The sequence below is a fragment of the Rattus norvegicus genome, chromosome 5, assembly GCF_021556685.1.
Source record: "Rattus norvegicus strain SHRSP/BbbUtx chromosome 5, alternate assembly SHRSP_T2T, whole genome shotgun sequence".
Taxonomy (NCBI): Eukaryota; Metazoa; Chordata; class Mammalia; order Rodentia; family Muridae; genus Rattus; species Rattus norvegicus.
This window is the reverse complement of record NC_141538.1, coordinates 160,245,001-160,261,489: the sequence shown is the minus strand read 5'-3', so window position 1 is coordinate 160,261,489 and position 16,489 is coordinate 160,245,001. Positions and strand designations below refer to the sequence as shown.

The 16,489-nt window shown below is 50.2% G+C and overlaps 1 protein-coding gene across 15 annotated transcripts in view; it reads left to right on the top strand.

Annotated features, from left to right (window-relative positions):
* The window catches only part of Fhad1 (forkhead associated phosphopeptide binding domain 1), a 119,976-nt gene that overhangs the window by 47,055 nt on the left and 56,432 nt on the right, over positions 1-16,489 (top strand). For 10 of the 15 annotated variants that reach the window (XM_087550748.1, XM_087550745.1, XM_087550741.1 and 7 more), the window contains 5 exon segments: positions 370-474; positions 5,280-5,387; positions 7,453-7,536; positions 8,791-8,940; positions 11,438-11,633. In XM_087550748.1, coding sequence (XP_087406874.1) covers positions 370-474; positions 5,280-5,387; positions 7,453-7,536; positions 8,791-8,940; positions 11,438-11,633 — 643 coding nt within the window. 15 annotated transcript variants of the gene reach the window in all.

Sequence of the window (16,489 nt, the reverse complement as noted above, 5' to 3'; positions counted from 1 at the left end):
TGGGTTCTAGAGATCCAAACTCCAGTTCTTCATGCTTGCACAGCAAACACTCAACTGCTGAACCATTCTCCCAAACCCTTCAAACCCCTTCTGTTGATTGTCTTTTCCAAGAAATTAATTATTTTCCTTTCTCAAGCATACTGAATATATTAATTGGGGTGGGAGTGGGGATCTATCTTGCCTACAAATTTAGAGACAAAAAGGAGCTTAGCTGGCTGGTATAGATCCTGTCTGTATGAGCCCCAGGAATACGGGAGACCTGAGGAAGGGGAACCTTCCATTTAGGAGGTGTCTTGTCACTTAAACTTGAATTCTCTATGGTGCTTGCTTATTTGTTTATTTATTTATTTATTTATTTATTTATTTAAGCAAATGCAAGACATGGAGAAAGAAGTGAAGAAGCTCAGAGAGGAACTGAAGAAGAACTACACGGGTCAGAACGTCATCTCCAAGACGCTGCGAGAAAAGAACAAGGTGCGTGCTTCAAGGAAGCTTGCTTGTGTCCATGACCACAGGAGACAAGCTCTCCCGGTGCAGCGTCCTGCTCCACCCACACAGCGCCCCCGTGTGGCCGATGCTTACATCTGCCACTCCTCACGGCCGGGAGCAGGTAACCCTGAGCAAGATGCTCAGAATAAAACCGGTTATCTCCGTGGGAGTCGCCCCTACCTGCAGACTTGCGTTACTCTCCTGTCCTGGGAAGTGTGGCATCCAGGGTGGCAACCACACAGGGCTATATAAATTTTTAAAAAACTAAAATAAAATAAAAGTCAGGGCTGGGATGATGGCTCAGTGGGGAAATTGCCGGCTGTACAAGAATGGGAATCTAAACGAAGATCCCCAGAACCCATGTAAAATCCGTCTGTGGTGGCACATAGCTGTAACTCCAGCACTGGGGTAGATGGAGATTAGCAGAGCCAGGAGCCCTCTAACCAGTCAATGTAGAAGAATGAATGGGCTCCAGGTTCATTGAGAGTCTCTGTCTTTAAAAAGACAAAAAAAAAAAAAGTGGAGAGTAATAAAAAACTCAAAATCCCAATCTGGCTATGGGAGGGACTTATGAGGTCCCACCCCTAACTGAGAAGCTATTGGAAGTCGAGGGCTGCTGGGGAAAGAGTCAGTTTTCTTTGAGGATACAGTCTCTGAGAGGCTGGCTGTGCACCTAGACTACAGGTCCACAGCCATGCACATAATTGGCAGCATTGAATGGACACACACACAAAAAAAATAAAATAAAATTAATATTTATAAAGGACAGTGGCCAAAAATACTTAGTGATAAGTTAAATCCTATCTATAAAATTTGCCCAGGAAAGAAGTCAATTGCCAGCTCCTGGAATAGCCAGAGATGAGATCTTGGTTGAGGAATTATCTAGGTCTAATTGGTCTGTGGGAGTTATCTTGATCATTAATTAGTATGAGAAGAACGAGCCCACTGTGGTTGGAACCATTCCCTAGGACAGTTCCCAAACTGTATAAAAAGAGAGAAATCTGAAGCTAAAGCGATGGCTCACAGGTAAAGGATGCTAGTTGCTCTTTCAGAAGACCTGAGTTCAATTCCTAGCATCCATATCAGGTGGATTACAACTGCCTGGGATTCTAGCTCACACACACACATTTTTAAAAAAAAATTTAGAGTAGAGAAACCTAACTGAATACCAAGCATCAGAGGGCAGCATGCATACATTCCTCTCTGTTTCTGACTGTGGATACAATGTAGCTAGCTGCTTGAGATCTTGCTGTGGCCTCCCCTCCCCCAATAATGGACTATAATTTGGAAATGTAAGGCAAGTAAATCCTCCTTACCCCAGGTTGCTTCTGTCAAGGTATTATGTTAGTTTTTTAATTATTATTTTAGTGTTTGGGTGTTTTGCCTGCATGTGTATCTGTGCACCATGTGTGTACAGTACCCAGGGAGCCCAGAAGAAGGAGTTGGATCCCCTGGAACTGGAGTTAGAGATGGGAAACAGAGACAGCACTCTGTGAGTTCAAGGACAGCCAGGGCTACATAGAGAAACCCTGGCTCCACGTGCAAGCCTCCACGTGGGTTCTGGGAATTGAACCCCAGTCCTCTGCAAGAGCAGCCAGCACTCTTTTTTATAAAGATTTATTATTTATTATATATAAGCACACTGTAGCTGCCTTCAGACACACCAGAAGAGGACATCAGATCCCATTGCAGATGGTTGTGAGCCACCATGTGGTTGCTGGGAACTCAGGACCTCTGGAAGAGCAGCCAGTGCTCTCAACCACTGAGTCATCTTTCCAAAGTGCCGGGATTAAAGGCGTGTGACGCCATGCCATGCCCACTTCAGTGACAGTTTTCATTAATCATTCTCTCCTGTACTCCTTCGGAATTTTTTTCACTCATCTCCTCATCTAGTAAGAACAGCACAAAAGCTATTTCATGCCTTCCCCAAATCTGATATACTCCTTTTTATTTGTTTTATTTTCTTTTGTTTTTTGGAGCCAGGGTTTCTCCACGTAGCCCTGGCTGTCCTCGAACTCACAGAGTGCTGTCTCTGCTTCCCGTGCTGATTAAAGGTGTGTGCCACCACCACCCAGCAAGTTTTTACTCTTTCGCTATCCCACTCCCAGATGACACAATGGCCACCAGCATCCCCTTCGCCATCACTGGCACGACACAGACTTATGTAATATCATCACCACTACCTGCACCTCCGTCCACACTAACACCCCAAAGGGATCCCAAATGCCTTTGTACATTTAGTGTTCACACCCACAGGAACTGGGCCCTCCCTGCATCCCCAGGTATCCATCCAGGATCCTCCTCCTCCTACTAAAATACATCCCTAAGGATGCTGATGGCCAAGTCTCTCGGGGGTGCGTGTGTGCGTATGTGCATGTGTGCATGTCTCTGTGTGTATGTGTTACTCCCCTTTCTGGATCATATTTTTTTTTTAATTTATTTTTTAAGATTTTATTTTATTGTATGAGTACACTGTAGCTGCCCTCAGACACACCAGAAGAGGGCATCAGATCTCATTACAGATGGTTGTGAGCCACCATGTGGTTGCTGGGATTTGAACTCAGGACCTCAGGAAGAGCAGTCGGTGCTCTTAACCACTGAGCCATCTCTCCAGCCCTCTGGATCATATTTTGACTGTGCATTGATCTCTCCATTGACTGACCTCCCTAGCACTCTATAGACTATCGTTTTCCCTGTAAGTCTATTACGTAATTACTATTACTACCCGGTTGGTTATTATGTAGCCAGCCTCCCTGCCGTTTGTTGAGGTTTCCTTTCCCTTTGACTCACAGTTTCTTTCATTAAGACTGGAGCCTGGGCTATGTACTGAAGGCAGAGAGAAGCTGCTGGAGGCCCGTGACTGAGGCAATGACTGCACTGGGTTGGTGGCCAGTTCTGAATGTGGAGATCAGAGCTGACTATGGCATTGCAACAGTCATTGCTGTCTGTTCTCTCAGCCCACTGGACCTGGAAGCTGTTGTACCCATTTGACAGATGAGGACGCAAAGGTTGAGGGAGCATCTCGGAGCAGAATAGTTTGTGTGAAAGCATACGCTCAGAGAGGGGTAAAAACCATGCCAGAAGCCTCATTTACGGGACTCATCATTGCGGGCGACACCGCCTCTAGTCACACGTGACTAGAAATGGAAACTGAAATTAAATTCATTTTAAAATTCAAATCCTCCATAGTCATATTTAAAAATAAAATGGTATTTTTAAATTCAATTGAAAGCCCACCCCCTCCACTGAGCCAGGGTGTGAATTTAAAACTGGGTGTCCCTAAGCACTTTGGTCATCTAGGGCTTATGGGAGGAAGCTGATTCAGACGCCCTTGCTCATGTCTGGGTGGGTCCCAGCAGCACTGTCAAGAATGCTCTAGAAGGAAATAAATTGGAGGAGAGGAGAGCAAAGGTCATCAGTGCCCAGCCCGAGGTCGTATACAGGATGGGGACCTAATAAACCTCTGAGGACTAAATCCACTCCTAAGTATCTCTTCTGTGTGGCAGCAATGGAGGGACAGGGCAGGCAGGACACTTAAGGGCCAGGGCGGGGCTGGGCTGTGACTGAGGCTGGTTCTGCGGCTTTGAGCTGGGAAGAAGGGAGGAGAACACTAAGTTGGGGATACAGAGCAGGTCCAAGGCCAGGCACTGAATTCCAGCCTCCTTAATTAGAGCTGGGAGGACCTGCAGGACAAGCATTGAGGACCAAAGCTGTGAGCAGGCTTCTCAGGCAGCCTGAGTCTGAGAGGCTCTTCGCTGCCCCACGGGGCTCTGGAGAAAGTGCTGGAGTGTACATTTGGGGTGCACCCCTCTCCAGACCCCAATAAGAGGCTTGCGAGGCTGCTTCAGCATGAAACCCCTTCCTTTAAAGACATACCCCTACCTCTAATACAGGGCTAGAGCCGTGGTCCCCAGGGAAGTGGGACAGACAAGTCAGGAAGAGGAAGGGACAGATGTGGGAGGGAGCAGAGGGGTAATGAGGAGTGAGTGTGTTCTAAATGCATTATAATCACGGATGAACAGGCCTTCCAGAAGCCCTTTCTGTCTCACATCTACTGATTTGGAAAAAGTGGTGGTGAATAGGGATGCAGTGCATCTGATGGCCAGCAGAGGGTAGCATTGAGCACTTTTGAGGGAGTAAGTAGCCACGCCCCAGACCCCCATCCCTTTTGAATTCCTTCCGCAAGTTCCATCTCTTTCAAAGTGTTGCTTGGCTGACCTCCCCGAGTGGTCCCCACTGATGACTTATTCAGAACAGCCTTCCTAATAACAACATTTACGAAGCCCCCTCCGGACTCAGAGTATGAGAATAGTGGTCGGTGGTTTATCTTGCAGTTTTACAAGTAACAGCCAACAGTAACGCACCCAGAGCAGTTATAAAATCTCATCACTACTCCAAACACTCTTAACCCCACGGTAACTCAAGACAGTCCTAGTCCCCCCACCCCCACCCCCGTGAAACACCGAATCACAGACCAACAAAACAACCCCCTGAAGTCACATGACCTAGTAGGGACTGCCCTCAGATTCAGGCTTGGGGTAGGTCTAACTCAGCCCAGCCCAGGGAGTAAAGAAAGCCTGGTGCTTGGCCCCGGGGGGGGGGGGGGGGGAGGGGGCGGCGAAGCCTCATTAGAGGGCTTCCTCACCAGACTCCCTGTAGACCCCTGCTCCGTGTGGGCTGCCCTGGGACACCCCCTACCTCCAGCCATTGGATCTCACAGAGGGCTCTCCCCGAGGCTGCCTCACGGCCACTTTAGCAGCAGCTAGCACATGCTCTGATCATCCTTTCAGGTTGAAGAGAAGCTTCAGGAAGATTCCAGAAGGAAATTGCTTCAGCTGCAAGAAATGGGGAACAGAGAGAACCTCATTAAAATGAATTTGGAAAGGGCAGTAGGCCAGGTAGGAGCGTTCCGCAGCCCCCCTTGCTGGACCACGTTCCCTGGGGATCTCCTACACCCAGGCAGCCAATTCCGGTGTCAGAGCGGGGTGGGGCGGAACAGGGTGTGATGCATTTATCCTGGTCTTTTCTTGGTGGTCATAAGGACATGCCTCTTCTTTAAATAAGAAAGCCGGGTTGGGGATTTAGCTCAGTGGTAGAGAACTTGCCTAGCAAGTGCAAGGCCCTGGGTTCGGTCCCCAGCTCCGGGAAAAAAAAAAAAGAAAGAAAGAAAGCCCTGAGTATATAAAGTCCATGCTAGACAGAGGTGATCCTGGTCAGGGTAGAGAGAGAGTCCTCGCCTGGCTGGGCAGGAGGGGAGAGCCAATGAAAAGCCAAGAGCAGAGGCCTAAGCAACCCAGGACATCCACTTTAGGTTGGGAATCTCTGCCAACCCCCCACCTGGTGGTGCTCAAGGCACATTTTGTACTCTGAGATGCTTCTGTGTCTGGGAGGGGCATCTACTCTACCACGTAGCAGGGTCTCAGAAGGGCAGTTAGTCACCTCAAAAAAATACTAAAAACCATAATTCCATCTTGTCCTGCATCAAAGCCACACAATTTCTATTTCTATGGCAATCCAAGCCCTAACCAGGTTGTGTAATCAGGCTTGGTCCCCACACTCGGGACATGTGAGGTAGACTCAATCAAATGGTGCTGATCATCGGACAGACTTTAAAGCTTGTCATCAAATAACCCATCACACTGTGATTTCTCTAGTAGGTCCTCAGTCCCTTGTCTGTCACATGGTCCCTGTGCTGCCCCCTCATCTCCTTTGCTGTCTGGTAGCACCCCCCGCCCACCAGTACACCTGAACTGAGTGTTCCATGCTTCTTGTCCAGAGACCTCCATTTCAGTTCCAAGCTCGGTCACCTAAAGGATCATGAGACAGCTCTATGCATAGACTCCAGGGGGAGGGAATCAGCCCTCCTCCTGCCTCCCGGCCTTCTCACTGTCTGTTTACCTCAAGGCCTGGCCCACCTGACAATCTCAGCCCAGTCCACTGTCTCCAACTCCCAGCACAGCATCTAAACACCTGTCACCGCATCCCTCACTATAAGCAGTCATCCCTGTATTCAGTCCCTCTGGTGGCGCCAGGGGCCCTCGCATGCAGGGCTTCCCCATATAACCAACCTCTTGGCTGGCTTGACCCTCCTTTGGCCGTGAAACCAGAGGATAGCTTGGGGCTCATGGCTTGAAAGTCTCCTGTATTGTCACTGTCTCTGTTTGCCCAGAGTTCTGAGTTCTGCGGACAGCTCTGTGACTTTGAACGTCATCTGATGGCCCTCTGGGTCCCATTGAGAACATAGAGTCTTTAATGCCCACATCTACCCAGCGAATCACAGGCGTAGGTCATGGGGTGCTGTGGGAGTAAATTCTCAACCAGGCTTCTCAGCCTCCGCTTCCTGGTGGAGTCTGGGGTACCTTAGACTTGGGATTCTCTAAGCTTTCCACACAGGGCCAGCCCTCCACCGCAAGCTAAAAACCCCAACCTATGGGAGGCACCGATACCAGCTATAGGTCTGACAGATACAATTCCATATCCAAGCGCTCAGCAAACCCCCACTGAACGCTCATCCCATGCCCGCACTGTGCTGGCTCCATAGACCTAGAAATGAATCACAATGAACAGAGAAGCTCTGGGATCGCTGATGTCCAAGGTGTCTGGGAACACACATGTGCTTTCCCCTCTCCCTGTCGCCAACGCCGAGAACGTTTATTGGGGCTAACAGCCTCAATATCTACTTCACAGCCTGGCAATTATGAAAAGGCACCCTTCTGGGCCTAGACGGATAGCTGACTGCAAGGGTCTCTTTGGAGGGCTTCCGCCGTGTGTGCAGGAACCTTGTGCCTGGGTCGGGTTGGGCACTAAAAGTACTTGAAGCCTGCTGCTGTGTTCTGTTTACGGCTCTGCACCCTAGTGCTTCATAACTGAATGACCGTTCAGGCATGCGGCCTGAACCGAGAGGTGAAGACACTGTTTAGCCTTGCCTCTGTCTCAGTAACCCCCATTCCCTTTGTGCCACAGCTAGAGAACTTCAGAAGCCAGGTCATCAAAGCCACCTTCGGGAAAACAAAGCCATTCCGAGACAAGCCGGTCACCGACCAGCAGGTTAGTGCGGCTGGCTCTCCGGCCACGTGACTCCTCCGCTTCCGTCTCCGGGGATCTGCATGCCAGACCCCGAGAGCGTGTGCTTGTTTTTGTTAGTGGTACATGTTTCTCACAGTGTTGCTACACTATAAAGATTTGTTTTGATTTCAGGAGATTTCCTGGCTTTTGAAATGAAAGCTGGTTTAAAAATCCCTCAAAACATTCCTGGTAGAAATCGAGTCATAGCCAGGCAGGCTCAGGGCTGGTCACCAGACATGCACCGGTGCTCTGAGAGCAGAGGGGCCACCTGGCTTTGGTCCACATCCCTCGGTTGATCCCTTCCAAAAGGGGAAGCTAGCCACAGCAGTGTAGATAGGCCACGTGCTGCTTGCCTGTTCTCTTTTCAGCCCTTTGTGGCCAAGAAGAGGTAAGAGGTTTACAAGAGGATGGGGGCGTTGGACAGATAGCTCAGTCAGTAAAGTGTTCACCTTGCAAGCATAAGGACCTGAGTTCAATCCCCAGGACCCAGATAAAACACAAAGGTCTGCGTGCCATTACACACTTGTAACCCCAGTGCAAAGGAGAGATAGACAAGCAGACCTTGGGGCTCAGGATTCTCCAACCAGCCAGCCTTAGCCTACTTAGCAAGTTCTAGGCCAATAAGATGCCTTATCTCAATAAAACCAGGTGGATGGCACATGAGGAATGGTAGCCAGTATCCTCTCGGCTCATGCATGCATACACATACACACATATGCACACATACACACACACAGATATATAAACACAGATACACAGATACGTACACAGACAGATACACAGATACACACACACAGATACACACAGACAGATATACACACAAAGAAACACACATATGCATACTCTCACACATGTGCACCATGCCCAGACACGGTACATACATACACATGTACATACATACACATATACATACATACATATGTACAATATTCACACACAGAAAAAGAAAAAAAAAAAAACCAGACAGGCAGGTACAGGAGACCAGGGCCTATGAACGCACTTAGTGTCAAGACTCATTGCTATAAGTGTGGGAGGATCTGGAACAAATTCAGAGTGACAGCGTAGACCCCAGCTCCTGAGCGACGCGTCCTGGTGACAGAGCGCATGTTCCCTCAGAGGCAGCATCTCAGGCCCTGCATCCCTCCCCTCCCAGCCAGGACTTGGGCTCCTACTTTGCAATCACTGCCTCGCAGAGCAGGCTGCCCTGAGACGTCTTACTGTCTGTCCTCTGGCCAGCTGATAGAGAGGATTGTCCAAGTCACCGAGGACAACCTCAGCTTCCAGCAGAGGAAGTGGACCCTGCAAAGGGAGACCCATCTACACTCCAAGCAAGAGGAGGTCGTGCATAACGTGGAGAAGCTGAGGGTGCTGCTGGACAAGTGCCAGGTAGCCTCTGGGAGCGCTTTGCAGGCCACCATCTTGCCATCCCCCTCCTGTGAAGAAACTGCCCTGACCCTGGGACCGATTGGGGAGAAACGTTCTCTTTTTTTTTCTTTTTTTTCTTTTTTTTCTTTTTTTCTCAGAGCTGGGGACCGAACCCGGGGCCTTGTGCTTGCTGGGCAAGAGCTCTACCGCTGAGCTAAATCCCCAACCCCTAAAACATTCTCCTTTTTAACCTTTGACTCAAAATTGCCTCCCAGGGCAAGAACTCATACAGACGAATTTTCTCTATTAAACTCAAAATATAGCTCGGATGGTAACACGCTTGCTACAAGCATGAGGTCCTGAGTTTGAACCCTCAGCACCCGCATAAAAAGACGGGAGCAGCACACACCTGTTGCCCTGGTGCTTGGGAAAGCGGACAGACGCAGAAAGATCCCGGGGGCTCGTGAGGCACCTATTCTAGCTCTGGTGTCAGCGAGAGACGCTGTCAAAAAAATGAGCGGGGGGGGGGGGGTGTAGCATGCGTGAAGCCCTGGGTTGGATCCACATCACCGCATAAAGCTGGGTGTCCTGATGCAAGTCAAGGCTCCAGGATCGAGGTCACCCTTAGCTACACGGCAAGGTTGAAGCCAGCCTGGGTTTCGTGAGACCTTCTCTCAAACACGCCAAAAGGTTTCTTAAAGTAAGGTAGAGAGTGATCGAGGAAGACCCAGCATTGACCTCTGGTCTGCATGCACCCCTCTCCCCAAAGTCAGTCTCGAACCAGATAAGGTTTGATTTTATTTGGGGTGGGCTCTTTGCTCTTGTGCACAGTGGACAAGCTCTGTACCACCGGACTTCACTCCCACCCTCAGACATTTCTCTCCTGTCACTTTTATGCTAGCATGTAAGTTGTGCCGGGTGTTGTAAGTTGCCTTAGAGGCCACTTAAAGCATACAGAAGGACGTGCGTAGGTTGTGTGCAAATGCCACGCCTCTCACTAAGGAAACTGAACTTCCTCAGAATTTGGCTTCAGTGTCTTGGAACTAATTAATTCCCCACAGACAGATAGCGATGACTGTACCAACTCTGGGAAGTCCCCAGCTCTGGATTTTAAAAAGTAAGAAAGAGAAACCACAGCTGGGGAGACGGCTCAGTCACTCCAGTGCTTTCTGTGGGCAAGAGAGGGCCTGCATTTGATCCCCCATTTTAAAAGTTGAGCATGAGGGGTTGGGGATTTAGCTCAGTGGTAGAGCACTTGCCTAGCAAGCGCAAGGCCCTGGGTTCGGTCCCCAGCTCCGAAAAAAAGAAAAGAAGAAAAAAAAAAAGTTGAGCATGATAGCGCACGCCTGTCTGTAATCTTAGCACTGTTGGAGGCAGGCAGATCCCTGGGGCTCACTGGCCAGCCCACTGCCAGTGAGAGCTTCTACCTCAAAAAACAAAGGGGCATGGCTCCTGAGACCCCACCCTCCATACCTGAATGTGCACACACGTGCATGTACAGCCCAAGCGCGCGCGCGCGCGTGCGCACACACACACACACACACACACACACACACACACACACACACGGGAGAGAGACAAACACAGACAGACAGAGACAGAGAGGAAGGTGATAGGGGGAGGCAGAGAGGAAGAGGGAGAGAAATGGCTTTACTCAAAATTTTCAATTTTGCTCAGCCTCAAAAGCTATTTCCAGCTATTGCCTTTCCCTCTAGAAGAGGACGGATGAAGGTCCGAGGTGCCCCCTGGCGCCCCCACTCTGCGTGTGTCAACGCACAGCTGCCTCTGTCTTCTCTTGCAATCAGAAGCTGCTATTTAGGGAGTTTCTCGCAAATGCTGACTTGCCAGCTCCCTTTCAAACAAGTCAGGAAACGGCACGTTCTGTCCAGCGCCTGCGTTGGTCTTGACAAGAACTCTGATGACTAGAAGTAGCCAGATTTGGCTCTCCCGTCAGACAGATTGGCATCAGCAGTGTGGCATTACCCGGCCTTAAAAGGAGATCCCTGTGTCTATCAAAGATCCAGACAAGGGCTGGGGGGTGGGGGGGATGGCTCAAGAGGTAAGAGTGTTCATTGTACAAGCACGAAGACCTGAGTTCAGATCCTTAGTGCCCATGTCAAAAAGCCAGGCATGGCTGCAAAGGCCTGCAGCCCAGCACTGGTGGGCAAAGGCAGGTGATCCCAAGAGCCCGTTGAGCTGAAATGTTGAGCTCTTGGTTTGATGAGAGACACTGTCTCAAGGCAATAAGGTGGGAGTGACAGAAGAGGACACACACATGGTCACACATGCACACATGCATATGCACACTCTCAAGCACACACATGTGCACACACACATGCCCATCCTCCCCAAGGCCAAAAGAGAAAAGAAAGGCTGCCAAAAGTGGGCCACAGCAGGCCAGTGATGGGCTGCCGACCTGCTTTCTGGCCAGGTCCTCACTGACCAGTCTCACCAGAGCCCTGGTCAGGGCCACTGATAGACGCCGGGTCTGACTGCTCATAAGCCTGTCTGTTCCCAGGCTTGCATGAGAGATTCCTGCAATAGCATGGACCTGAAGAAGGAGGTGGAGCTCCTCCAGCACCTGCAGCTCAGCCCGCCCGTGTTGGGACTTCAGAAGGCTGTACTGAACATCCTGAGAGTGTCCCTGTCCTGGCTGGAGGAGACAGAGCAGCTGCTCGGGGACCTCAACATCGAGCTGTCAGATTCCGACAAAGGTAGCGGGGCCGTCCTGTCTGGTAAAGTGTTTGGAATATCGCCGTGAATGAATATGTTGGTGAAGGAGGCTTTGCAGCATGAGGGCTGGCAAGACGGCATAGCAGGCAAAGCCCAGCAGCTGAGTTCATTCCCCAAGGCCCCTATGATGGAAGGAGGGGATCCACTCCCAAAAGTGAACCTCCGATGGACACACACAAACACTCCCGCAAACCGAGCATAAAACAGAACTTAAAATTTAAAGTAGAGGGGCAGGAGAGGTGGCTGCTCTTGCACAGGGCCCAGGTTTGATTCCAGCACCCACATGGTGGGTCACAGGCATCTGTAACTCCAATTCCATAGGATCTGATGCCTCCTTCCGACCTCTGCAGGCGCTAAGCACACACATGGCACACAGGTTTACATTCAGGCACAACATTCCTATGTGTAAAATTAAATCGACAAACAGTATTTAAAGCAAAACCTTGGGTTGGGGATTTAGCTCAGTGGTAGAGCGCTTGCCTAGCTAGCGCAAGGCCCTGGGTTCGGTCCCCAGCTCCGAAAAAAAGAAAAGAAAAAAAAAAAGAAAAACCTTTTAAAGTGGCTCACACCTTTAATCCCAGCACTTTGGAGGCAGGGACTGGCAGGTCTCTGCGAGCCTGAGGCCAGCCTGGTCCGAATAGTAAGTTATCATTAAGGGTGCCAGTGGCCACACTAGCGTCAGGGAAGGGCTGGGGAAAGAAGGTTCGAGCGTCTCTAGGAAGTGGTAGAATTGAACATTCTACCCAGCAAAGGGCAGAAAGACGAGAAGGCCGTGAAGTCTCGGGCAGGCTGGATGCTGCCCAGGTTCAAGGGGAAGGATGCAGTGCTTGAGAGGGAGCTGAACCTGGATGGCTGCTCAGGAAATGAGAAGCCAGTGACGCATCCTGTAACCAGGGGAGCTCTGCCACACTGGGAGAGGTTCCCAAACGGCTGTGGGATGGACGGGAGAGAGATGGGGAGAGAGAAAGGAGTAAGGGAGGAGAGGAAGGAAGAAGAGACATATGGGAGGTAAACAGGAGAGGGACGATGGGGGTGGGTAGAGAGGAAAGATGGTAGATGGGTAGACGGGTGGATAAGTGCATTGTGGGTAGATGAAGAGATGATATGTCATATATGTGATATATATCATATATATGATGGGGGATGAATGATGTGTGGATAGACATCATATATCTAGATGGATGTCTAGGTATGTGGATGGATGGATGGATGGATGGATGGGTGATGGTGGGTAAGTAGATTAATGTTAGGTAGGTGGGTGGATGGTAGATAAAAATAGGCAAATGAGTAGATAATGAATGAATGGGTGGGTCGGTGAGTCCATAAACAGATGGATGGATGGATGGATGGATGGATGGATGGATGGATGGATGGATGGATGGACAGACAGACGGATAGATGATGGATGGATAAGTAGGAGGATGGATGGATGGACAGATGGGTAGATGGATGGATGGATGAACAGACAGATGGATAGATGATGGATGGATCAGTAGATGGATGGATGGATGGACAGATGGGTGGATGGATGGATGGATGGATGGATGGACAGACAGATGGATAGATGATGGATGGATGGACAGATGGGTAAATGGATGGATGGATGGATAGATGATGGATGGATGGACAGATGGGTAAATGGATGGATGGATGGATGGATGGACGGACGGACAGACGGATAGATGATGGATGGATAAGTAGGAGGATGGATGGGTGGACAGATGGGTGGATGGATGGATGGATGGATGGACAGACAGATGGGTAGATGATGGATGGATCAGTAGATGGATGGATGGACAGATGGGTAGATGATGGATGGATCAGTAGATGGATGGATGGATGGACAGATGGGTGGATGGATGGATGGATGGATGGATGGATGGACAGACAGATGGGTAGATGATGGATGGGTAAGTAGGAGGATGGATGGGTGGATAGGTAGATGAATGCTGGATGAATAAAACTGTAGGAGTGGGTGCTATGCAGAAAGACAAGACAGGGTGCGCACCGGAGAGAGAGCTCCCAGGGACACGCTCACAGTAGCGCCAACGTTTTGGAAATTGTGGCCAGCCCTTGAAAACGTGTTCTTTCGAAGGCCTTCACAGACGGGCCTTCATCTAGCAGGAATGAGACCAGACAGACATCTGCCTTCCGGTGCTTCAGCCTCCCAGACACGGTGTCTCCGAAGTGATCCATGAGGCGGTATAAAGTTCTTAAAAAAAGGAAAGGAAACATTAGGAGCGGGCTTAATGTATCTAAGTGTGTACACAGAAATGAGAGATGAGGACAGGGGCACCGGGTGAAGGAACTGGCGTGTTCCCACCCACCAGGGCTCTCCAGCCAGGGTTGCTGGGGGAGCAGCGGCCTGGGCTTCTGTTTGCTCGTCCGGGCTGGAACCAATAAGAAGCAGATCCCAGTCTCTTCCCTCCGTAACAGTTGCACCAAGCTATGTGTACACTGTCCCCTCCTCACTCCCAAGACCACTTCTGTCATCGCCGTCTGTGTCTGTAAATGGAGCCATCTGTTACTGTAAAGAAATATGGATATGAAGTTAAGCTGTCAAGACGGCAGTTCCAGGAAGACTGGGACAGACAGGCCTTGGGCAGCACCTCAGGCCAGCCATTGTTCTCTCCTGGATTGGGGGCCCTGAGCTCCGAGCAGTGCTACACCGGGCTCCCCAGAGCCCTCCTCTGTTCACAGTCAGTGTGCATTACAGGGCAGGGCGGAGGGTCCGAATGCAGGTCCTTCCCTGCTCTTTATCCCTAGCTTGGTGGTTTTGGGAAGACGACCAGTGAATCTCTAGTGAGGAGGGGCTGCTGGGCGTGTCCTTGGTTACAATGCCTTGGTCCTACGAAGCTGAGAGAAACGAAAAGAATAAAAAGTGGCGCAGTGTGGAAGAGGAATTAGGTGGCAAAGGGATCTGTCTCTGTGTAAGGAGATCCCAAGGGCCAAAAGGGACAGGCAATCCGGTGCACCCCTGTGTTCTCCACCACACGCCTGTCTCCAGCACAGAGACATCTGCACAAGGCGGAGAAGTGGGAGGAAGAAAGTGGGGAAGAGGAAGGAGGGTGTTGGTGATGATCGTAATGGCAGTAGTGATGGTGATGGTGGTGGTGGAGGAGGTGATGGGGGGTGAAGGTGAGGAAGGTGATTGTGATAGTTTGAATGAGAACCGCCCCCACTGGGGCTGAGCTTTGAGGCTTCAAAAGCCCAAGCCAAGCCCAGAGTCTCTCTCTCTCCCTGCGGATCATGGTTTAACTCTCAGCCACTGCTCCAGCACCTGCCTGCAAGCCACATTGCTCCACGATGATAGCGGACAGAATCTGTAAGCCAGCCCCAATTAAATGTTTTCTTTGATAAGAGTGGACTTGGCCATGGTGTCTCTGCACAGCAATAGAGCAGTGCCTAAGGCAGTGGTGGTGGTGGTGGTGGTGATGATGATGGTGGTGGTGATGGCAGTAGTGACAGTGACGATAGTGAGGATAGCAGTCATCTTCAAGCACTTGGATTTGATACACCATTCTCAACATGTCCTTGTGTCATCCCTGCTTACCCTCACAACACCTCTCTGAGGCACTGAGACCACCGCTATCCCTTAACACCCAAGAACCTGTGTTGTCACAGCTTGAGGAAACAGCAGGAATTGTGAGTCATCTGACACTTATGGGGACTTGCCACTTTGTAAAGGGCTTTATGCCTGGGTACTTAGCACTGTGTTAAGTGTTTCACTGCTGGGTACTTAGCACTGTGCTGTTTCTCTGCTGGGTACTTAGCACCGTGCTAAGTGTTTCACTGCTGGGTACTTAACACTGCTAAGTATTTCTCTACTGGGTACTTAGCACTGTGCTAAGTATTTCTCTACTGGGTACTTAGCACTGGGCTAAGTATTTCTCTACTGGGTACTTATCACTGGGCTAAGTGTTTCCCTGCTGGGTACTTAGCACTGTGCTAAGTGTTTCATTGCTGCTTATTTAGCATTGTGATATGTTCCACTCCTGGGGATTAAGCACTTGCTAGGTGTTTTCTGAGCCAAGTGCTTTTGTACCTTCTGCCAGCTCAGTGAGACAGGTGTTAATGCTGGCTGTATTTTCACTAATGTTAAAACGGACTTGCTGTCGTCAGAACTATATGAGGCCAGTGTGGTTTCGGTCATGGCCCCACACTTCCTCCGAAGGCCCAGCAGGGCACCAGGCCATGCCCACATCCCTAGCACCCAGGCCTAGATGGACCTACACTGTCATTTCCCCAGATGAACCTCGTCGTGCTCACACGACGAGTCATGACGTTACTATAACAGAATAGCAGAGTCTGGACAGTTCATAAAGAGACAGCACCTGTACAGCTCACGCATCTGGAAGCCCAAGAGCATGGCGTAGTGCCTAGCAAGGCCTTCCTGCTAGCAGGGAGGGCCACACAACCAGTCAGAGCCAGCTGCTAACTGGGATCTACTGCCTTACAAAGCCACAGTGCCCGCTGGGGCTACCTCTCCAATACCATGACATATGGAAAGTAAGTTTCAAAGTGCGTTTGGCTGACTCTCTTTCGACTCTTCTGCATTTGAGCTTTGGACCCAGGGTTGGGACTCCAGACCAGCACTCCATGTGGCCAGATTCCTTGACAGTGCTGTGCCTCAGTGTACCTGTCTGTACTATGGTCAGGAAACCTTGTGGGTAGGTATAAGGAATGCATGGCCTGCCTGGCCCACAGCGAGGCTTTGAGAGCAAGGATCTGCTCTCATCAGCAACCTCAAGTACTTGGTGACATAATGTGGGTGGCCACCCATGTGTGCCTGGGCAGGGCAGCCTGGCTTACACCAGAGAGACTTTGTCTAGACCCT